At 33.4% G+C, this 26,268-nt stretch overlaps 1 protein-coding gene across 3 annotated transcripts in view; it reads right to left on the bottom strand.

The window, feature by feature from the left end:
• Imp (IGF-II mRNA-binding protein) overlaps window positions 1-26,268 on the bottom strand; it is a 119,650-nt gene that overhangs the window by 27,593 nt on the left and 65,789 nt on the right. For 2 of the 3 annotated variants that reach the window (XM_076399208.1, XM_076399210.1), the window contains exon 2: window positions 5,064-5,234. In XM_076399208.1, coding sequence (XP_076255323.1) covers window positions 5,064-5,234 — 171 coding nt within the window. Of the gene's footprint in view, window positions 1-5,063; window positions 5,235-5,289; window positions 5,447-26,268 lie in introns of those variants that run through there. The other variant, XM_076399209.1, reaches the window with a different exon arrangement.

The following is a 26,268-nucleotide window of genomic DNA, read 5'->3' as shown; positions in this document are numbered from 1 at the left end:
GTTGGTATAAATGCATTGTACTTAAACAGGATTGATTTGCCTTGCTTCGCAACTGAATGCTGCGTAGATATTCTCAAAGAAATTAATAACTACAAGAATATTTTTGTTGTTAGCTATGTTTGTAGATTTATGACCATTTTCATAAGGACATCGTCAACATTTTATGATTAAAATAAAGCTATATACTATATATATAGGCTATAGCTACAAAAAACACATTATATGCGAGTTTTAAAATAATTAAAGGGATTTACTCTTATAATTATCATCATAATTCATATTTCTAATTCGAAATAAGAAACTATGAAGTCGTGTACATCCCGATCTTTGGTCTCGAGTTGAAAAACATGTAATTCATAGAAGAAAAACTTACTTTCCATCAACTAAGCTCAATAAAACACCGTTAAAATCAACGGATTAACGTACGAATCTAGCTTATTAGTCGGATTTAACACTATTTAACTTTTTCTCGCCCCTTCCGAAATCCTCTAGAAATTATACTGAAAACCAAATTCATTTTTACATCTACAAACTTGCATTTCCCTTCCGGGTATTTATCGAATAATCTGATACAGAAAATAAATATTTTCCAGCTAAAATGTTCGTAAATATTCGATAGTCGCATTATCGATATCAAAGGCGGCAAATGGTTCCGTGAATTGTCACTTCAAATGTAAAACGTAGAAATGCTCGATTAGGTTTTATTAATATATATGACGTAATGCACAAATCATTTTATGCATTTTATTATACGAATATGTCATGTTGACATGAATTTTCCATGTAACCAGGAAGTGATTGCTTTGATAAACTTTTGATGTTTAATATTCGTCACATTTTTGATACGTTACAAGCAGTAATTTGTATACAGTTTTGTCTATGGTTTTCAGATTAAGGAAATTAAGTAGGAACCAAAACATTATCTGTCCTTCCCCTAGTTCCCTCATTCTTTTAAATTGTTGAAAATCACATGAAGATATATGATGTTATGATGGCTAATGGTTGAAGATATTTTACTTAAAGATTGAATGCCATGGTTAATTAATTCTTTCATTGCGACAAATTAATATTAATTAGTGTTCACTATTAATACACTTCAAACACAATGAATATACTATCTGTGTTTAATCTGGCAGAAAGAAGCTTTACTGTGGTCGCCGTATCTCCTATATTCGTGCAATACTACATAATATCTTTACTGAAATATATATTCTGTTAAAGTCCTTGGATTTGATCAATTATTTTAATAATATAAATTATTTTTGTAAAGTTGCTGATAACTACAACTATTCTCTATGTTGACGCTGAATTTGAACGTTAATTGTCATTTGATTTGTTGAAAGTACTAGTTAATTACTTTACCTGAAGTGTGTTTTATGATTTAAACAATGAATTCGTCTTATATTTAATGTCGCAAGAATGGTATATTATGGTTTATGATTAGGTGTAGTAATAATGGTATGGTAAATTCAATATCCCTGATGATATGGTAATATATGATTTGGTTTATTCTGGATAGTTATCTACGTCTTCAACTAGAGTTAACAACGACAAAACGAAGGAAATGATGACTGAAAAGCAAATTCGTCGAACTATTGGTGTGAACTAGATCTTTGCTAAAAATCGCATCGAACAACCATTCTATTCTCCTGATATGGTTCCTGACGAGTTCTTATGAAGATTTCACTTTTCCATGGACCATTTTCATTAGACCGCTTTCAAGAATGTGAATTTTTTATAGCGGAATCCAACTATTTTAATAAAAATAATCCCGATAGATGTCTCTAACCGCAGATAACCCAGGAAACGTTGTCTTTCTTTATAATAAAGACTAACACACACATCCACACACACACACACTCCTTTGATAATCCGTAAAACATTGCGGGAGGTAGGTCTTGTTATTCCTCGGTATAATGCAGACCTACCCTTTTCCTATTACTTATTTTGTGATCTCTGTAATGCTTAAACCGAAGTCTGTTAGAGGCTCAAAAGATGTACGTGAAAAGAACTAGATTTAATGTTTTAGTCAGAAAAATGGCAAAATATTGTTGATTTTAATGGGATATATTTGGTTTCAATAAATACATTTCCACGCATATATCAGATGAATTTAAAATACTCTACGAACTTTTTCCTAGAGCTAATATATAGCAATGACAAATATCACCATTTTAAAATCAGTTTTAATATATTTCTCCCGATCTGGCACCATTCTAACCATTTCGTACTGTAACATTTTAAGACACATTCCCCTTTTTGAAGCAGATGTATATTATTGCTTTACTAATATTTTTTCTTGTTTCTTGGATAACTTCGGCAGTTATTCTGCTTTCTGTGATTCTATCTCGGAGAAATCCTGGATTTTCTTTGGAATTTATAAATATTAAACTTAGATCAGATAAAAAAACCTCTACCATAAAAATGCCGGCGAATATATATGACAGAAATCATATATTGGGGTACACGCTCATAATACATATCGTGTTAAATGCAAATGAAGTGAAATTAAGTATAGTGTACTACTTGAATAGATATTACAACGACAACCTGAAATATCTTACAAATAAGAATGAACAAAACAGTTTCATGAATGCAGAAGAAATAGTTCAACTCCTATGATTCGATGTTTCAACTCATCAATTTAAAGGTTTAAAATGAGGAATGATCAAGAAAAACTAATACGGTATAATAAAAGTATACCCATGAAAGTTCTCCAAGTCTCCGTCCGATCTGTTGTTCAGAATGATGGTTCATGGACTCCATGGAATAATTTTATTATTAACTGCAGAAAAAATTGTCGGTCAACTTAATGTAAAACAATCAGAATTTGATGTTTCCAACTTAGTGGATTGGTAGATGTAATCCATTTTGATAAGGAAAAGTTAACACATTATGAATTGAAAATTCTACCTATTTGCTATGCAATTAACACTGATGAAGTGTTCTCGGATATTATCTATTTTTATAAAGTCATTTTTGCTAGAACCACATCACTAAAAATAAGCAAAATTATTTTTATTTACTTAGTTTAGTTTATTGTTACTGATTGAACAAACCCAGATTTTTTTCTCTACATAATTTTTTCGAAATTTAACTTGTTAAAAGGCAAAACCAAACAATTTTATTTTTTATTTAGTTAACAAAAATTTTATTTCAGTAAATCCACAACATATATTGTACGTATTCCTTGACGAGATGTAGTAACATCATGTATTTTCTAGATGGGTTATTGTAAAAGATTAAGATATGACTTCATATAGTTCTAGAATTTTTTTCTTGGTTACTATTCGATTCATTGATGATACAGATTCAAATTGTGTGTGTGACGAAAAAATGGTCATATGACAGACGTTTTTCGCGTAAAAGAACCTTTGATTATAGTTTATTTATTAATAAATATATAACGAAGGCTCGCTTTGTTCAACAGTTTTTTTGACCTGTTTTGATTCAGTTCTGTTTTTTTTTGAACGCTTTTTATAATCCTGCTCTATGTCTTTCTTGGTGCTTTTTGCTACGTCCTCAACCCAAAAAGTCTCTGAGGGATCCGAATTGGTTCCATAACCATGCGCTTATTGTCGCTTATTAAAAGAACGATTTTATTTTTAATATGATCTTGGAGAGAAGCATGTATAATTTGCCTGATGTATCGCATTTGGGATTGGTGAGATGATGATGATCATTGTTGTAATATTTCTTATTTTACACACGTATCATCTTAGAAAAACGAAAGCTCCTGCCAAGCAGCGGGCTGTGTTTTATATCGAACGGGCAGGAATACTTGAATAATAATGGCACACTCAGGAATTATTCCAGATATTTGCTTTCCTGTTGTATCAATATCTGCATCATTTAGAGATTTCATTTGTCATGATGTCATGTTACTATGTTCCATTATATCGTTTGCTGGTTGCTGAATATGCTTAAAAACATGTAAGGCGTTGTTTTCGAAAATTCAGAAGTGGCGACTTGTGATTTCGATGTGTTAGCCAAAGAACGTTATGGTAGACCTAAAAAGTTTGAAGATGCGAAACTGCAAGAGTTACTGGATAAAGACCCAACCCAAATTCAAAATCTCCACTCCACTCTAAATGTGGCCCAAGAAACGATAGCAACCAATTACTAGCGATGGGAAAAATCCAAAAGATGGGAAGTTGGGTGCCACATGAATTGACTGACAGCTAATTAGAAAATCGAAAAATCGTCACTGAAATACTGCCTCAAAGGTATGATCTGAAGCCACTTCTGCATAGAATTGTAAGCGGTGATGAAAAGTGGATTTTTTTTTGGAAAATTCTAAGCGCAAAAAATCATGGTTATCATCTGACGAAGCCGGCCGATCGACTCCAAGGCTAAATCGTTTTGGTCGCGAGAAAATGCTCTGTGGTTGGTGGAAGTAGAGTGGCGTGGTGTGTTACAAACTGTTGAAACCTGGTAAAACAGTTAATAGTGATCGCTACTGACAACAAACAATCAATCAAACCGTGTATTGATTGAAAAACGCCCAGAATGGATCCGAAGACAGGTTACTACGGACAGTTATTCTACAGCACAATAACGCGCCATTTGAATGGAATGAATGAAATCACTTGAATGGGACATATTATCGCACTCGCCGTAGTTTTCAGAAATTTCCCCGTCCGACTACCAATCCAATTTTTCGCACAACGAGACACGCGTTTGCAGAGCAGCACTTGGCCACTTTCGAAGAAGTTAGAAAATGCATCGATTAATGATTTTGCTCAAAAGACAAATAGTTTCTTTGGTATGGCAGGATGGAAAATTAATTAAATGGCCAAGCGTAACTATATATTTTTGCGGTAACACCGGTAATTATTTACCGGTATACCTGGTAGAAATAATCATAACAGGGGGTATGCGATATAATTTCAATCTCATTTATAGTGATGAAATGACGCACGAGGTTCCTTCAACATCTTTCTAGAGTCAGTTTATATTTCACTATTGTTAAAAAATAAAACGATGTTATTAGGCGACATATCTTACAAAACTAGTTGGATACATTATAATATTTGAGAATTGGCATGAAAATTAGTACTTACGATTGTGCTTGTTCTGTTGTTTCGTAGGTGATTTGAACAACTTGTGTAGTTGGATCTTTGGAGGTAAGTTTATCACAATGGACGACATTGCCATGCTCCGACAGAAGGCTCGCAATGTCTTCAAATTTAATTTGTGGACCCAAATTTGAAATGATGATTTTTGGTGTTTGGCTGCAACAAAAAGAAATATGTTAATTCGCGTAAATACCACAAGAAGCCCACCAACCGATAGGTTTGCAATCGATGTTCAACGAAGCAGTTGCAGTAGCAGTAGTACATTTTGATGACGTTCTGAATGGTTGAAAAATGGTAACTGACAGTGGTGACTATTTTATCATAGCTAACCGCAAATTTATATATACCACCATATCAATTAATAAATGTAGTTTACTATCTAATCAACATTTTTCAACATTGTAATTGTCATGATTAACTCACAGAGAGATATAAATTAGTTATTATCCAGTGGTTTTCGTTAATTATCAATAGTTATATGAGACATCAGACTAATTATCAAAAGTAGTTGATTGTCAACTATTACAGCAAACAATGAACTATTACTTATTATCAATAATTTTTGTAAAAATCAGTCCTAACTCCAACTAATAACATTTTATTAGAGATTATTATATCATCTTCGTGTTTTGTTTTAAAATACGCCAGTTGTTCACTCAGTTACTCATTTATTATAACTTAAAATAGTTACAATTCTTCGCCGAATGGATTCGTAGAGTGTCTGAATAGTTTCCACTGGAATATTATCTCATTATTGGGCCAAAACATCCGCCAATTGCTTCAATGATGTTAAATATGGATATCTCATGGGCTACTCACTGCTGTAAAACTCTTTATTTTGGTTGAATTATGTCGAGATTTGACAATTGGGCTAATCAGGGAAGATTTTGTACAGAATATTGAGTATTCTCCATATTTTAGAACGGGTGATTTTGATACAGGTAAAGAACCAAGAAGCATAAAACGCTGCGTATGGTTCAAAATTCTCAACTATCCGTAAAGTAAATATATGTTAATGTTATGCATTAAATTAGAAATATGTAAGAACGTATGTGTGATTGATTAGTGAAATACTCATTAATGTTTATAGATATCAAAATGATAATAACGTACGCTACTTAAAATTAAAATCACTGAATTCTTGCATAAGTGTTTTGTAGGTTTGAATGATAAAGGAGCAGATTTTTATAATCTTATTTAAAACCATTTTAAAAAATATAGAGTTTAGTAAACTATAACCGAATATATCTAATATTCACTTAACATATGAGCCGAAAAGTACCGTGTCTAACACATAGATGGCGCTAGTTTTATTGCATGCGCCACGTTTTCAGTTAGTACTAACCTCTAAAAGAAAGATGTTAAAATTTCGTGATATTTTATTCATAAGTTTGTTTGTATTTATTGTGCTAAGAGTGACACTACTTCTGTTATTTTGGATCAAAAACAATTTCGTGTTTTAATTTTACACTGTTTCTAAATGGGAAAAATACTGTTCAAGCGAAGTAATCGTTTGAAGAGTGTTATAAGGACTCCGCTCCACCAGAAACAACAATAAAACATGGTCGTATAGATACCGATGATGCAGAACGCAGTGGACGTCCAAATGAGGTGGTAACTCTAGAAAAGATCACAAAAATCTACAAAATCACGTTTGAATGATCGAAAAGTGAAGTTGCATTGATATCTGATAATGAATGAAACATGGGTCCATGACTTCACTCCGGAATCAAAATGATCGTCATCTGAGGGGACAGCATCTGATGACAGGCATATTTTGAGACATACGATAAATCGCTCTCTAAAAGTGGTATTGCAATAGTAGAGGATCTTAGTGGAGATTACGTTGATGAATAAAACCAATTTTGAACAAAAAAAAACGCGTTTCCTTTGTTATGCCCGGGACTTTTCTTATGATCTTATGATTCTTAGGAGTCTTATGATTTTCGCACCTTACATGCCATTCTTATCTCTACATGTTGGATATCTTAGATGAACTTCAGTCGAATTATTGTAGATTTTAAAAATGTCGTCATGTTATTGACTATTAATCAGATTATTACAAAGTGTACAAAGGTAGCAGTTAAAGAATAAATAATTCCAAACACTAACAGATGACAACGTGAAAAATAGTAATGGAAGTTATTTTAAGCCACTTTAGTGCAAAACAATGTGGATCAGATATTATAAAAGTTAAAAGAAATGACAAATTATTTTTTTCTTTCTTTTCCGCCAGCAGGTGAATGTTAAAAGTAAATGCAAAGGGTCTTTTATCAATATGAACAATTATCTTGGCTTTTGCAGGACTTTCTGAATTCCTGCTGCGAATGATCATTTGTCCTATTACATATTGATCTGCCAATCTAATTATACCAACGTTGTATATAACTAATACTTCAAATTCGATGCTAAAGCTTGGATAATCCGGATTGATTGAATTCAGCTCAGAAATATACGCAGAAAGTTAAATTTCGGTTGTCAGTTTTACTAGGTGTGTAACAAATCTAGCATTTACTGAAATTCGTCTCAAAACTACATCGTTATAGATTTAAATATTTAGAAACTGTAGAGTGTTGTGACTGAAAACGTATTACTTTTCTTGTTTCACCAAAAGAAAAAAGCTGCTGTAATCGCTTGCTGGCAGAAACTCTCTTGATGACCAAACTTCCAAAGAGAAAGAACGTCCTGGTATTGTTGAAGATGTTGAATTGTAGGAGTTATTGGATGAAAAACAGTTGGAAGAAAACTTGAATGTGTGCTTAGTCGCATTTTGTGAACAATTATAAGCGAGAGAAATAATTCAAAAGATAGAAGTTGTGACACCTACATGAATTGAATGTCAGACAATTAGAAAATCGAAAAATCGTTAGTCAAAAGTATGAAATGTAGTCATTTCTGCATCAAATAGTAATAGTCGATGGAAAATATATTAATTTCGAAAATCCCAAACGAAAAAATCATGCTTATCAACTGGCGAAATCGTTTTGGAACATCCTCCGTGTCTGGTGGGACCAGATTGGTGTCGTACATTTAAACCTGAAGAGACAATCATTATCGATAACAAATGATCAACTTTAACTGCGAATTGATAGAAAAGCGTTCACAATTCGCTCAAAGCAATGATAAGGTGATTTTGCGGCATGATAATTTTGACGCGCTGTCTCATACAGCAAAAGCAGCCAATTATGTGTTGAAAACAGCGAAAGTTTTATTCATCACTAGCGACCCGCCCCGGCTTCGCACGGGTGCAATGCTGATACTAAATTAAATACACTACAGAAAAAATATGAACGTTGTATATAAAAACATAGCGGCCCGCTCCGACTTTGCACGGGCATAAAATATATATGCCTATGTCACTCAATGAAAACATGATTAAAATCGATCCAGTATTTTTGGTTCATTCATTACTGCCCTTGGCCTGCACGCATTAAATTTGGAGTAAAACAATTCCTCTTCCCCTATACTTACTATGAAGATTTCCTGCTATCTTTGGAATATCTAAATTCATACAATTTTTATTACATTACACATTTTTAACTTACGCAAATTTTAAATTTGTAATATCTCCGAAAATATTTGTTTAATTTACATGCTGTAAGGAACCATATTGATCTATATTAATTGCACACTGTATTTAAGGTACTTAATTCGATAAGGATTAATGCCGTATTGCTTAAAATAGCTTCGTAAATAAGCCATTTTCTCACGTAAAAAGTAAACAATAAAAATGGTTAATGTGGGTTATCCCTAAAAGATAAACATATACCATCGCGGACTTTTTTGTAGACCTTTTTATGGTGTACAATACTGTAGTACATTAATTTGATCTAACTCGTAGGGTTAGGCAGCGTTTTTGCTAATTGCTAAATAAGCCTAAAAAAATAGGTTAATTTACGACATCACGTTAGAAACCTCTAAAATTAGCAATGTTGCCTTAGTATATTATGCATGTATTATACATATTAATCTTCCTCTTGAATCACTCTATCTATTGAAAAAAACCGCATCAAAATCCGTTGCGTAGTTTTAAAGATTTAAGCGCACATAGGGATATAGGGACAGAAAAGGCGACTTTGTTTTATACTATGTAGTGATAAATATTTTTTACTGAAATACATAACACTTTTAATTCAATATATAGTGATTTAATGCTTTGCAGAAGCAAGTATCGCTTATATTTCGTATTGCAATAGTTTTAAATCTGAACATTCTGATTGACCACTGATCCTTATATGATGAAATAATAAAAATTTCTTGCAATAAAATCCAGTTTAAAAATAACCATAGCAACATATTATAATAATACGTCAATGTTCGTCAGTTTTGGAGAAAATTAAAATTGTGTTACATAAATTGTGTAACAAACTTAATAAATATCGTACTTATTCCACAGCGACTTCCTGTATTTTCAGCTAAAATAGGACATTCTGCCTTATCTAATAATATTTTGTGATAACGGTCCATAATTTATTTGATGGCAGCGTATTTAGGCGTATTTTCTAACACATATAAAAAGTATAATATTAATGAAAATTTGGAAGACCAACGCCCTATATATTTTTTTATGTTGTCAAAACAAAGTTCTTCGGTTAATTTGGGTTGACATCGAAATCCAATGGATCTACGAAGTTGTTCAGTTTTTCGCAATAAAACACGAAAGAAAGATGTAAAACATCTTCTAGAAAATGATTTAGTTTGATGGGTGCATTATAGATTTGTTAATCAAATGAAAAAAGACATTTTTTAATCCACAATGATCATTATCAAATTGTATCAAAATGTTTCCATTATATCTTATCCATTCAATTTTATCAGTTTATTGATTTAAATTATATAGTTTCAATTTCTCGAACAAAGATAATGAAAACATTGTTAGATAGAAATGAACGAATATTTTCCAGTGATACTTTTGCAGTAAACCAACAATAAACTTCAGTTTGCAGGAAAGTTGTTAATATAAAATGCGTGTTGTTTTATCTAAGACTAGTGGATTCATATTATATTCGAAGGGAGATAATTTTGTTGTGATGTGGAGGTTGATTCATGTTGAACAAATCATGACAAACATATTTTTCAGAACAAAGTCCTGAGAGGTATTCTGGGCGCACCCAAATATTATAGGACTGACATCGAGACCTTCAGATACCCACAGTCAGTTAAGAAATCAAGAGAATTGCAAGGGGGCATGAGGAAAGACTCCATTCTCATACAAATATTGAAATATTGCAACTTTTGGATACCACCAGAACAGGACACAGACTCAAACGAATCAAATCATCTGATCTTGTGTAGTGTTGTGTAGTGAGGTGCATATATTAAAAAATTCAGCAGTGACATGTATAAACATTATTTCCCCAGATACTGAGTTAGGGCCGATGGGTCCTCCTAGTTATATACTTAGATTTTTAAGTTATCATAAAGACAAATTGTAGGTTAGACGGAAACGACTAGTAACAATGTATTAATTAAATAATAATAAAAAAAATGACAAACTTGAGCACAAAGGATTTCTGTTATGAAAACATCTCAGAGATTCGATCTATGCTCTTCATTCAACGCAATTTCGTTCAAACTACTTATTGCAGAAGTATAGGTGGAAGGTTGTTGATTTATTACATAAGATGATTTTGGAGGAGGAAAATGCTTACGTAACATCATAAATGTTGTCATAAGGATTTTATTTTATGAGAAACACCTTAATGGTTAGCAAAAATATTGATATATCGAAGACCTTTTGAAGCATTTCACGAAGCCTATAATTGGATATAAATCAGAAAAGGATATATATTGAAGTCGTGTATATCGAAGAATACTTCTCTGGGAACCGAAAATAGAAAGAACAAAATGCAAGCCTAAGAGTCAGATTTTGCAGCAACTCGTTCAATGTACCATTACACACGCATAGACGGTTTAGGAGCTAAGCAATCAAAAGTTTATGAGGTAAAGGCTAAATCCAAATGAGCAAACCGTTTTTTAAAATTGGTTCGAGTTTTCAAAATATTCAATGAATCCATTATTTAACCATTTTTGACCATTACTGGCTATTTATTGAATTAAAAAGTATAAATCAGAAATGAACAGGGGTTGACGTGAGTCCCTTATACAGCTTAGGATCTGTTTCACGCATTGGTGTCGCCCATCATGCCTTTGTTCCAAAATCCTTGGTATGGCATTTTGATTTTCTCTATGTGTCAGCCATTAGTTTAAGAATATCAACCCCAACAAATATTCCTTCTTTGATTTTTGCGTATGACAATTTAAAAAAAAATTTGGTTAATTACAGGAAAGCCGGCACAAGTTCTTAAAGCATTTTTTGGACATTCATCGAGCAAAAGCAGCTATCATGTACATGAGTTCTCTTTATCCCATTGGCATAGAAAATCAAATATATATTTTCGTCAAGTGATTTCTTGGACAGCTATGTTCCACTTTGTTGCTTCGTTGACGCGCAACAAAACAATTTCGGTATCCATGGCTTGTCAGTATTTACCACAGTCTAATCAAAGTACCGCAAATAAGCATCTTTGAGTGTCCTTGTCATGGTTTTTCCACGTTTACCGAGTATATATCATCCACAAATGTAACAGAAATAGTTTAAATCGACTTTGCAACGCTGTCTCTGCATTTTCACAAGTTTCAGAGCATAATATGACACGCGACAAAAGATCGGACACAAGGTTTTAGAGAACCAACAAGTCTACCTGAGTTGTGTAATTTCTTTGAATAACAGAGTTTACACTCACAACTGATATTCGATATATTCGGTGCTGCATTCTATATGCATTTCAAGAAAGAAAAATGCTGTTAAAGCGCAGGAATTAAGTGTTCTTTAACTGTTCCTATCAGATTTGAGCCTTATCGACGCTGTATCGTATGAAACGAATAATTATTGTTACTAAAATCTTAGAATGACTATTTTTTAGTGACTATTGTACTAAAGTGAAAATATGGAATTGCAAGCAGTTTTACGAGAGCTTGTAGCTGAGCTAGGACTAGGTTTGGGTGTATTTTTTATATGACATTCGTAACCCTTGAGAAAATGATTCTTGATGTTTTAGAAGAAGAGATTCCTGAGAATTTAACCGAAAAAGTGGGAAACTGAAAACTCAAACAAAATGATGCAAATGATACTTCTAACTTGACTATTAGACATTAAATATTGTGAAAAAAAACATAGCACAGTAAATTAAATGACTAAACAACAAATAAGACCTTACATTTAAAATTAGTTTTTCGCTATTGAGATTTGTTTTCGGTAAAAATATGGTGAAGAAAAATAACAGTAAATTTTGGTATCAGATGAAAATGGTATGTGTTTTCATTGTCATGTAATTCAGTAATCTTATCAATATTAACCCATTTTTCGTCAGATGCGAAGTGAAATATGAAACCGATGCTTGATGGCGCCAATGCCGCAGTTTAAACACACAATACAAACAGTGCCAATGAGTGGATAGTGTATAAAAACGTTCATACGATAACTTAAAATAACTGTTTTATTTGAGATCATATACGAGAGTACACATTTTATGTTAGTTATAATTTGCACGAGAGTTTCATATCAACTGCAAAAGATTTAGAAAAGTATTGTGTACTTATAAGGATTGTTTGTTTATATTCATTTAATATCTTAACACTAAATTGATTATTTTGAACTATCTTGTGCGTAAAACATCGCGTATTTTTCAAAAATAATTGTTATAATTGTTGACATTCTGGATTTTTCAATTTTAGATTATTCTAGTAACAATACTACTATATGATTATGTTGTAATGCTATATATAAATAAACTAGCTGTTGTTCAAAGTGTTACTCTAGCTAATGAGGGTCGACAGTCTCTCGTCCAGTAAAATGATACGAGGAGATTACAGATGGCGTCCTTGTGAAATTCTTACAATAGTTATAAGCTGTGGAAACTACAATACATGATATTAATAATTAGAAAATATATTATAACCAACTTTCAATTCCAACTTTAAATTTAAGCTTCATTTAGTTTGATAGGTAACTGATTCTTGTTTTGGTTCAGGCCCAAACTAAAATTCTCTAAATTGAAGAAGTTATTTCAAGTTTTGGACGAATAGTCTGTTAAAAAACTAATAGTTGGTACAATGAGGTGATTAATTACAATGCAGAAATTATGTACAGCAATAGCATAGCTTATATTATTGTTATATAAGTTTCATATTAGGTGCTTGCATATTTCTTGATCAGCGATAACTATTCGCGAAAATTCAAAGTATTAATATAAACAAATGGTGAATTACATAGTTTTGAAATTTCTCTATATAAAATAACAGTTTTACTGTGTTTTTTAGTGCATGTTAATGTTAATCATAGAATGTTCAAAATTGAATTTGATACTTTTGTTACTTTGACTTGAACAAAATCTGCTGCTGAATTAATCGCAAAAAGGCTTGGAGTTAAATCAATAAGGCGTCAAATCTTTTAGGGCTGTGCCAGTAGGAAGAATACTACTATTGTTATTTTGAGTTTTTTCATTTAGGTTTGGAGTGATTTACTTTGAGCTACTACATAATATCGTATTTACTACTGAAAAACGTTACCCAGTTAAATCAAACAACTCGATTTATATCCATAATATCAAAAAAATTATGCGGTGGTTTGCAAATATAATTAAAATTTTAAACATATATTAAAGAATCTTTATACGTCTTAGCAATTTAACAATTACTTCGTCATAATAAATGTGATATTTATGTTAAACTGCAGACAAAGCAACGTTATCTACGTTCGCCATATTTCTCAGACAGGTGTGACATATCGTGTTGCTTCTGTATAATTGATAATTACTGTAATTGAATGGTAACCGATGTTTTTAACGTTGAACTTTACACCACACCGTTCATTTAGAAATCTGCAATTATAGCAATCTAATTATTCACTCTCCGGGTAAAAATGACCGGCCGAAGATCTTTTGTGTTGCCATTATATAAAGCACCGGAAAAAATGATTTCAATACGTTACCCATACCTAATGCGTATATATTTTATAGCTGCTAATTAAAAACCTACTATCAAAAATACATTCAAGGTTTCTGCAATAAGATTATAAAAGCATTGATGCGTAGATTTCGTATTTATTTACTTATTTAGTATTCACTATTTAAGCTGTTTCATATTTTATACTGAGTTAACATTTACATCCAGTACTGATGGTACTATATCTATGTTTATTTGTATTTTTAAAGATTTATGACATTAAACTCATGATGAGTGTGGTTATTTCTGCTTATTGCTTATTATCGCTATTTTTCTGACTGAACAAGATATCTTGATGATTGCTGGCTTGGTTGACTGGCGTAGTGTCAGGCTGGGTAAGACCGGATGTTAGTCTTCTTACTCGATGATGTAGGTTTAGTCCAGATAAACGCTAGTAGGTAAAAAGGAGACTAAAATTTGACATTAAAACCTTGACGATATTTTTGAACCATCAATAGTAATATGTTTATATCTTCGTAAGTTCATCCAAGCGCGAAAATACCTGGCGAATATGATGGATGGGATAGATAATTCCTGTCGTTATAATTGAAAAAATAATTATTGTGCAGTTGGCGGAACTGAAGTCGTGGAATTATCTCGTCAGGTATTGCTCTACGTTGCTGTGGTTTAGCAAACTCAATTCATATTTTAAGGCGAAATATCGGATCACTTCGTGTATCCATTTGATTTCGAGGTCATCGTGCAGCTCTTCTTTGGTTACGTAGCGATAAGCATTGATAGTTGCAGCATACTAGTTGCTTTGACCTCTTAGTACAACCACAAAGGTCCAAATTGAGTGTTATGTTAAATGACTAACCAGTACTGCTTATTTAACTTTGAGTCTAATCTGCTCTGATTTTTGTCTAACATGATGTTTCCAGTTTAACCTACCTTTGATATATATTCCGAGATATTTGGCTGATTTTGATTGAGGAGTGATACAATTTTAGGTAAACATTGGAGTTATTATGCTGTATTTTCTATTCTCTAGTCCATTTGTAGATATTCTTAACCGTTACTTTTACATTTTCTATAGCCTTAGACAGAGATATATCTTCTGCCATGATAACTATGTTGTCGGCAAATGTTTCAAGTACAGTTTCTTTTGTTGTTAGGATATCAGCATTATAGAGTAGATATAGGAGTGATCCCAAGGCACTACCCTGTGGAATTTTCTTTTGTGTCTAACCGTATATTATATTTGTTGACGATATTGCAGAATTTCTGAGCTGAAGGTTGAAGAAAATATGTATATCAAAATGTCAATAAAATAGAAAAGATAATGAACATTTTCGCAATATTTTACTAGTATTATGAAGATTATTTATACCAGGATTATTTATCAATTAATATAATGAAAATAAAATTGAGGAATGAGGATAAATTATATGTTACGTATGCAGGTTACAAAACTTAGTAATGTGAGAGTGACTGAAGAAGAAAAAATACGTGCTATAACTTTTGGTGATACCATAATTTGAAAATACACTTTATGGGTAAATAAAAAACACATACAAAAATACTAAAGAATTTCATACATGTAATATGTTATTTATATATATAATATGTATAATTTGGGGTTAATAATATTAGTCCTTTTTTATAATAACAGCAAGTTTTTGCTATACAGTGAAGAAAACAGTAAAATAATAATACACAATTTCTATTTTCTTGATTTTATGAAATACTTCACACTTCTGCTTTTGCTTCATTTTTTGAATTTAATCTAAACTTTTTTACTCTGTAAAATTTTATTTCTCACTTTTTTCTTGTTTGATTTATGGGTTAAGGTTGTTAGATTTCTACTAGAATTTGCATTTCTAACGTCTAATTTTTTCGCTTTCTAATCAAAGTACAAATATTGTGAACGATAACGTATGATGCTCGTGGCATAGACCCGAAAAATAACTTTTATCTCCGAAAAAGATGCTTTTTGACTCGTAGTGCATCACGTTATGGATTAAAAAGATGATTCAAATTATTATATCAACTTATTTGCGTTGAAAAAATATAGTTTGCGTGATATTATAATTAACTCTTTTTGATTATCCCTGAGTAATGGTATTTACAATTCTTTGTCATTCATGAAATTGCATAATTACTCAAATACTTAATGTTATTCAGCTGCAGTTTCTTTCTTCCAAATAAGATAGAAAACCAAGGTTTTCCGTAAATGCTGCTTAAGTTGACATAAAATTTGACATATTCAACATTAAAACATAGGTGTTTTATATGTTTGTATCTTACAGTCCATTAAATTATAAAAATGACACAAAAGAAACGTTTTAAATATGCGAAAAGGCGCAATAATTGATTTTTTGAATAATAATGCCGGAACAAAGTTATGAAATGGGATATTGGAATATTTTGAAATCATCCTGACTTTAACAGAGTTATTAGAGGTACAAATGAAACTCGTCATTTTAGAAGAGCCAGCGCAACATTTTGACTCAAAATGGCGAATGACAATTTGATACATTAAGGCAAAATATTTGTACACAAGCTCTTATCATCGCATTTGCCAATTAGACATGGCATGATCAGACATCAAAGTGAGTAAATATGCTTAGTTTTCAGCTCAAAAAGCGATTTTCGTGGGAGGTATTTCTTTCTTGTTTTTAATTGCAAAAAACTGCAGTTGAAGTGATAATAGAGAGAGATTATGATGAAGATTTTATTAGTGATGTGCTGATAATTATTGCAGAAGTTCAAATCAGGTTAATACAACGAGCCGAAGGAGTAAAGAAATTGAAGACACAGAATTGGAAATTTATTGGTATTGTTCTGTTGAACTTTTATTGATATACAAGCAGGAATGCAATACAAGCATAGAAATATGTCAGTATATATTTACAAAATTAAAATTAAATTACTATTTATTATAGACTACCTAAAGTTACTAGCTAAAGTGTATGTATGTATGTTATTTACAATGTAATCTACCATCAAGATGGACGCCGAGGTATTTACACGATTCTGTTTGAGGAATTTTGTCCGTTTTGTCAAGTGATAAAATTAGGTTTTGGTCATTTCACCGCATCGCAAAATTAACATGGACAGATTTGGAGCTATTAAGCTGTATTTTTTTATTTGTACTTTTTTCAACAGCCTTAGGCCGAGATATATCTTTTCCCATAATAACTTTGTCGTCGGCGAATGTTAAATCCTGTTCCTTTTGTTGTTGTGACATCAAGACACTACCCTGTGGAACTCCAGCCATAATAGGTTTAAGTATTGAGAACTAAATTTTCTTTCGGAAAGAAATTATTTTAGCAGTCAGAAATTTGCTCATATTGTAGATTAATCCCAAATACCATACCCGGTCAAAAGCTTGTGAGGCATTCAAGAATATTAAAAAGCAGTATTTTTTTTCGAATGTTTTTTCAACAACCATTGTTACTCTGTGCACTTGATCGATTGTCGAATGGTGATTCCGAAATCCAAACTGGAAATCTGGTATTTCTATAAATGGTTTAATGCGTTTTAACAGCAGTTTATAAAATACTTTTGATAATTAATCCAGCAACCTTAAGACATTTCGGAGCATGGTTCAGCCTCAAGCAGGCCGTGTCATCAATATGATTATTGCTCTTCATGGCAGTTCTTTTGATAACCCAGGTGATATCATCAATTCTGGAATCAAATCCTTTTGGGATTGAAGTTGTTGTCTATTATAGGATTCTATATCATTCAGTTGGAATACGTTAGCTAAATGTTCTGCGAATAATTCAGTTTTTTCATTGTTGCGTAGAACCCATTCATTTCGATCATTTCAACAGGCGGTACTCTAATAATTGGTTTTTTAAATCTCCGAGTTGCTTTCCATAGCGAGATATCTTTGTCTGATTCCGAGCTTAATTCACCTACATAGTTGTCGAAGCAACTCTGTTTATATTCTTTAATATTTTCATATGTCTATCTGATCACTAATTCATGAACAAATGCATTCCGAAAAAAAAATCTAATTTGTATCGGACTAGATCTTCGCCTGATCAGAAAGTACCGAGCTGTCGGGCCGAACTGTTCCGGCGCCGATTCATTCACTAGAACATTCTCGATTCCCACGAAACCATAACAGAAATGCAGAACGACGATGATGATGATGACCAGACAATTTACTCGGCGGCCTATACTCGATCGGGGGCCTCTCACCAACTTTCTACGGCAGAATCCGAGAACACAGAACCACTTCTCTGCCGAAATCAGTTTCGGAGAGTTCATTGACATCTCGGGTCCGGAATGTTATCCTGCCGGAATAAACAAACAAATGCCTCGTCGATCCGACAAAAATACAATTGCAACAAGTAAACGGGCCGTCATATCTGGTGGATTTTTAAATTATTCTGACCCTATTCCGCGTTCGGAGTGAGGAGAGCGGGCTTTTCCGACACGAAAACGTCGAATTCTTCATTGTTGTGTGCGGCAATAATCGACCGGTTGCGTAACGGCCAGACATTCTTCGGATTCCACGCATTGTAGAAAATGAAAGTTGGGCATAGCTCATTTGTTATGATCATTTCTTTAGATTAGGCGTTCAAATACGGACGGACTTGTTGCATAATTGCATCTCGAGGTACTAATCGGCTTCATTCAGATAAATTGAATGATTAAAAAACTGACCTTATTGGTTTGGTTCGTTGGCGTGAATATTTAAGAGGTTAATCACTTTTTAGACATCTTAGTGGAGTCGGTGCTAGTAACAGATGGGCTGAAAAGTCCCGGGCATAACAAAGAAAACGCGTTTTGTTCAAAATTGGTTTTATTCATCAACGTAAACTCCATCATCGCAATCACCGCACAATCATTCCGATGCCGTACTAACATTTCAATACCACTTTTGCAAAACGATGTATCTTCTGCCTCAAAATAGGCCTACCACCAATTGGTGTCCACTCAGATGACGATCGTTTTGATTCTGGAGTGAAGTGATGGATAAATATTTCATCCATTGTCACATATCGTCCATATAGGTGTTTCAATATATCCTTGTAACAGGTCAATTGAAAAGTCCCCAGCCTGACACATAGATGGCGCTACTAGAATTAAATCCATATATTTTTAGTAAGCCCCAACCCTCAAAAGATGCGTGTATAAATTTGACTGCTGTCGGATCATTAGTTTGTGAATTATAGCATTTTGAGTGAAGTAACTTTCGTTATTGGGAAAAAATTGATAAAAAAGAATTTCGCGTGTTGATAAAACACTGCTTTTTGAAGGGAAAAAACACAGTTGACGCAAAAAATTGGCTTGATGCCCAGTTTCCAGACACTTCCCCAGGAAAATCAACTATTGAAAATTGGTATATTGTTACCGACGAAAACATTTAAAAAATCCACAAAATGATCACCGATGATCACCGAAAATGATCAATGATGATTTGAATCACCGTAAATTGAAATTGAACGAATAGCAGACACTCTTAAAGATATCAACTGAACGTGCACATTATATCATTAATGAATATTTGGGTATGAGAAAGCTCTGTGCAAGGTGGGTGCCGCGCGAGCTCACTTTTGACCAAAAACGACGACGAGTTGTAGTGAATGTGTATGATTCGGAGTAGTGTTTGAAGATGATCAAGCGTATTGAAAAAGGAAGGACCATCAACAGCGACTATTACATAGCGTTACTGGACCGTTTGAAGGACGAAATCGGCGAAAAACGGCCGCATTTGAGGAAAAAGAAAGTGCTGCTTCACCAAGACAATGCACCGTATCACAACTCAGTAAAAACGATGAGCCATGAATTGGGCTTCGATTTGCTTCCTCATCCACTGTTACACTGTTGTACTACAAGTCTGGTTCCCAGCGATTATTTCTTGTTCTCCGATCCCAACAGAATACTCGCTGGGAAGAAATTTTCGTCGAATGAAGAGGTGATCGCCGAAACTAAAACCTACTTTGAAGCAAAAGACAAATCGTACTACAAAGATGGTATCGAAAAGTTGGTGGGTCGCTCTAATCAGAGTATCACCCTTAAAGGGAATTATTTTGAATAAAAAAACTAATTTTGCCAAAACAATGTGTTTTACTATGGTTATACTAGTAGTTTATTATGTACTGATAATTGTGATTTTGTTCTAATTAACATACATTTTCCTATATTTGAACTCCAATTCATTCCTGTTCATTATCACGTGTTCCTTCCAAGAAAGTTTTGCATCAATATTAATTTCGAGATTATTGCTATATAGAATGATATTATGATTATTATTTATTGTCATTGGTGTGTGTGCGGTCTGACTATACGTGAACTGCACATGCACAGATTTACTTTCGTTAATTTATATGTTCAGGTTTGGATCGAGTTATTTATATTGTCACTTGTCTGTTGTAATTTTCATGCAGCTTCTTCGCTATTGTCTCGCCGTGTTATCAGCAAATGTAGCCCTCGTGATATCCATTTTTTGGGCCATTTTTCCAGTGGTCCGCGCTTTCACGCTTTGGACTTGGCCCAGGTATCTAAATTCTGTAGAGATACTGTCAGTTTTCAGTCCCTCAGTGCCCGTCAGTTTGTTTATTTCTTTCTGTTCTCCTTAATTACCAAATAAAGGCCATTGGCAATTGGTTATTACAATTTGTCTATGTACTTATGTCAAAATTAATTATTAAGTAAGGTCCAGATACCCAAACTCTATCTGCCTCAGTGTCAGCGTTCCTAATTACTGTCTCCGTCCAGTTATTGGTCAGGTCTATATCTGAACTGTTATTGTCCCCTTGAGGATCTCTAAATTGGTAAGACCCCATCGCACTGCCGTACAGGTTTCTGGCCCTTGTTCTTTCATACAGGTTGCATTTGACCATTATGCGCTTGGTGTTCTCCACACCATTACCACAGTCGCACAGACTTTCACTCTCCCTTAATCTAAATCTGCTGATGTATGCAGCCACATTTCCGTGTCCTGTTGTTAGTTGTACCGTCTTTCTGCTTAAGCTCAATCTCTCGCCGAAGCCATGGAGTTCTGCCATCGCTCGAGTTGTTCCATGCCAGCTGCCATCTGTCGATTGTTTGTTGATCTGTCCATTACTTATCTATCCCTGGTTATCCATATCTACTATCGCCTCTCTTGTTGCCTCCTTTGCCAATCTGTCTACTTTTATCATTTCTGGTGTGGATAGGCCCTTTTTCCATTGTATGTTTATAATAAATTTCACTCAGCTCTTTCAATGTCGTCCTGAGGTTGTCTATGTACATATTCTTCATTTGCGAACCGTGTTCGGCCCACCGTAGCACTGTCTTGTCAGTTCTGATAACGTGTTTGTCAATTATTTTATTTTTGTTAACAATGTTCACCCCTAGCGTCAATGCTTTGAGGCTGCCATTTAGCTTAATGCCATATGCTGTTTCCTGTCCAGTCTTTGATCTTTCCAACATGCCCACACCTATTGCATCCAAGCCAGCACTAACGTCCACCCATATTGTTGTGTCTGATTTTGACAGTTCCATGTTTTTCCAGGCATTCTACCATGACCACGGTTCGGATTTTTTGTTCAAATACTTTGGGGTCCATGGGGTAACCATATTGTTTGCTCAAAGTGGCCTACACCAGTGCTTCTGCTTGCAAAGGTGGAATGCCCGCTACAATCCTCAAGGCTTCGGTTGATGTAGTTCTATAAGTACCCGTTATAGCTATAGCTATATATCAGGAGCGGTCTCTGCACACTGGACAAATCTCTCTTGATTCTTGTCTTGTCTGCCTTGCTTCCCCATATCTCTGATCCACACAGGCCGCCGTGGATAAAGAACTGAATCCAATACACCTCCTTGTAGTACAACTATTTTAACTTATTTTATACACAGTAGTAATGTAAAATATTAATAGTTCGATGTGTTACCTCGGAAACATTTTCTGTAGCTTATGAACAAGTCCGTCATGTCATACCTTATCGAAGGCTTTTACTACACCTAAGAAATAAGTCAAAATAGAACAAAATAAAAAAGATGCCTAAAATTAATTCCCGTCATCGTTAACGTTCCGTCCTTAAATAACGGATGGAAAAGCACGATAACGATATTCCACGCGAAATCTATTTGTACACCTAACACGTCAAAATGGTACAAAACACACATCCTGTAGCGAAACCACTTGTTAATGCAAATGTTTCGTCCGTGAAACTTGGTAAAAATATTCAGATCTGATAAGTCATCACAATACGCACTCGCATTCACCAATCCAATTAACGTTTCATTGTAGTGGCGGCTCTCGCAGAGAGGAAAAGTGTAAAGGATATATTATTATATATCCTTGCTATACTATTCAAAATAACAGTGAACTCACGCCATCAAAATGTTTAACATATTGCCTGTTGCAATTTGTAAATTCGTTTTTGAATCAGACAATATTTTCCTTCTAATTTATTAATTTTAATTAAAAAGAGAGACTATGCTGTGTGATAAGTTCGAAAATTTAACCGAATCAGCCTGCAAAAGTCATCTGGTTGTCAAACGTCTGCAAAATTCTACAAAATATTAATTACAATAACTACAGGTTTTAAAAATTTCCAGCGATTGGTTGTTTCCAGTTATAATTACTCTGAGTGAAAATGCCGAAGCCAGACAGAACAGATGATTGCGTCTCTAATCAGTTACTTTGAACAGGAACGAAATAATGGATGCGTAAAATTCGTTAGAGAGGTAAGCATTTTTAGTGTTAAATATTAAGTTGTTGAGGTGTTTATTGAAATAAATCTTTATTGGCTAGTTGCAGCTACACTGAATGTTACTATGGACACGGACACTGAAATATCTTAAAACATAAAACGTATAAAAACTGAGTAGTTTTTTTAATACAATTATTTCAGAGAAAACTGTGAGTCTGGAAAGTATTCATAGAAAAATTAGAGGTATGCAGTTCTTTGAGGGACGTAGATCATCCCTTCTTACACTGTTGGGTAATATAGGATTTAAGAGGTCTAAAGTTTAAAAAAAAAATCAATTTTTAAAACTATATAATAAAATCAAGGAAGACTTATTATTTAAATTCATGTATTTAGATAAAACATGGATATTTAGAATGGGACTAATATACCCAATAGCCACTGATTGCAAGATAATAATACAGATAGTGTTAAGACAACAAAAGTTGATGGAAAAAGATAAACGTCGGAATAACAATTGATTGGGTTTTATTAGTCATAACATTTATTAATAATTCATTGCATATATATTGTTCTTCAGGCTGGAAACAGGAATGGTTAAAAACACCTTCGGTTTGGATGAACTCGACGAAACACATTGAAGAAAAAATTGACGAATGATGGACTTGTGACATATGTTACATAGACTGGAAATTAACAGCTTAGTTATTCATTCGTACTAAGCTTTCTGAATATGGGATTATGATTCAGTGCTGACAATTTCGAAGAAAGGGTGTTGAGAGTACAAACAAAGTATATAATTACTAGACGATAACTGTAGGAAATCTTGTTGAAGAGTGTGAAATACTTATGTGCATAGATATGCGTGTAATGATGATACACATGCATATTTGCTTAAAATGTGCAAGGAGAGAAAGAATACTGTTTCGCAAATATGACAAATGTATTAGGAAGAATCAAGAAAGATGTTTACAAGTACTAACAGAACAAACTAAGTGGAAATACAAGGAAACACTGTAACAAAAGAAACAAGAACTAAACATAAAAGGTAAATATACTCTCTAGTGAAAATAAAATATATTACTTGGATATACAATTGTTAATAAGGTGGATTGGTCTCCAGAGGATATCACTCTAGAACTCTAACTCGGGTGGCGTGGAAAAGAGTTCAATGTAAATATAATAACCCTAACCTACCAATTATTATAACTGTATATTTAATTGAAGTCCTTCGATAGTATATCCACTAGATGTACTATAATGTTTAATTAAATTACATTTAATAACAGTATTTTTTTACAGTTTAATTATTTTATTTATACCGATTAACATTTTGTTGTATGTCAAAGCCAAAAGCTAAAAAAAAAGCTCAGAGTTGATGCGGCAACATTGCGACGTTTGACGTCATCAATTTAGATGACGTGGGTCCACCGTTTTATTGAACGCACTATATATCGGCATTTGCGGCGCGGCCGCCCGAGTCACAAAATGCGACGAGGTCAGAGAACAACGAGTGATTCAGAAGGAAGCTATTTACATTCGTTGAATGATATAACCGAACCTCCAAATTCGGCGGAGAATAATAATAAACTCGTAAAGTTGTATCCTTTTTCGGATTAAAAGCCATAATAAATGTTTTTTTCCGTTAACAAATATCGCCGGTGTATTTTTTATTGGGATACTACTGCGCACGATAGCTCTACATTAATATAATATACATAATGTGGTGCAAAAGTCACGCTACCATTTTGATTGCCCCCCCATCTTGGTTAGGTGACATTTAGCTCAGTTAAGCTTTAACCATTGTGTTGTGTAGACGTCCAAATTTTATCATCGATAAATATAGGTCACAAAAACGAACATAAATAGTGACAATATTTATTGAAAATAATCTTTGCATTATTGCCATTCAGCGGAAATTGCGTCAATAGTAGCGGGATTTTTGCTCCACCTTATATTATAATAACACGGGCCAGAATTTTCTGTTAATTCGTAATTAATATTACGTATTGCCCGGTGATGAAACAACTATGACGTAAAAATATGCTAAGAGGAATATTCGATCCATGTCTCTGTCGGCCTTGATGGATCCCAATGACGAATATTAACAATTATACAACACTGTAACATTTTAAATAATAGTTAAGATGATGTTCCCATATTCGATTATGTTGAATTGTGAGTTAACAAAACAAAAATATGTAGGAAACTTTGCTTCTAAATTTTAATTCAAGTAAAAACCATCGAATGTTGCATTTCATACCATACTATGATAATTAGGACGTGGTTAAGGTGGACCGTAATTCTCAGACTTCAACGAGACGAAACAATATGTCACACTATCAATGGTTCTATAATAGACAATTCATGAAACTGTCAGTCATAAAAGTAAGTAATGTCATAATAAGTCTCACAACTTGGGTTGTTATCAACATTTACTTAGGCGGTTATGGAAAAATTCGTTTCATGTTATACATCTCTTGCTATGCAGGGTATTTCCTTAGAAGGTCATTTGCAATGCAAAAGGACTTCTGATCTACTGTATATGAACAAAACTTGCTTTGTTGGCGCAGTGGTAAAGGCAACAGGACAGTCCCACTACTGTTGCGACAGTCGCGGGTTCGAATCCAGCTGGGGCATGGCCGTAAATTTATATTTGTGATTGTTTAATATTTGTGATTGTCTTAGGCAAGAGTGTAAAATCCGACAAAGAAAATTATCCCAGTCACGCCAGTAATCAGGCTGGGTAAGATCGGATGTCTTCTGGGGGATGATTTCTAAATCACAGTCAGTCGCCAGCCGGTAGGTTTAATGCCGAGGACCGCCGTTCGGAGCCCACGTTAAACTGTAGACCTAGATGGTAAAAGGATTTTATAATATATATAAAAAAAACTGCGACAAAAAATATGAATTTTCCTCCAGACTGTTTTGTTTTTGCAAGAAAATAATTTACAATTATTTCACGTTTTGTAAAATATGCTTAAGAAGTTTTTTAAATAATTTTTTTGTGATGTTTATAATTACACCAAATAATTATCTTTCGTTTCAAAATTATCAGAATTAGATAGAAACTACTGAAAAATGTACTTTCCTTAAGTCTTTTATACAAAATAATTCATTAAAATTATTTCATATTTTATAAATCATTCTTAAAAAGTTTTTATTAAATACTTTCTTGTAATATTTATAATTGCATCAAATAATTATCTGGAGCCTAACAAAAAGAAGACAAAAGTGCTGGAATTAAAATACAAATAATTGTATTGGCTATTTGGAAGAAAATCTTAATTATCCACACATAATAAGTTTGCTGCTGCACAATCAGACACCTGCGAGAACCAGTATCAACATAATACAAATATTTTAGAATTACAGGACTGATTACTTACACCGAGACCCTCGGATTCAAACTGCCATAGAGAAAATTAAGTGATTAGCAACACATGAGGAAAGACTCCATTTCGATGTAAAGTGCTACAACTCTTGTACAATAATGAACTAGGACGTAGACTCAAAAGAGCCAACTAGATAGTACCTAGTTCTGAGTAACTGTAGCGACATATTATAATAACACATTAATAAATTTA

The sequence above is a fragment of the Rhynchophorus ferrugineus genome, unplaced genomic scaffold (genome assembly GCF_030347505.1).
Source record: "Rhynchophorus ferrugineus isolate W39M unplaced genomic scaffold, kcgeb_rfMv2 rfM3, whole genome shotgun sequence".
Taxonomy (NCBI): Eukaryota; Metazoa; Arthropoda; class Insecta; order Coleoptera; family Curculionidae; genus Rhynchophorus; species Rhynchophorus ferrugineus.
The sequence above is the reverse complement of the archived record's forward strand: the minus strand, read 5'-3'. Positions and strand labels throughout refer to the sequence as shown.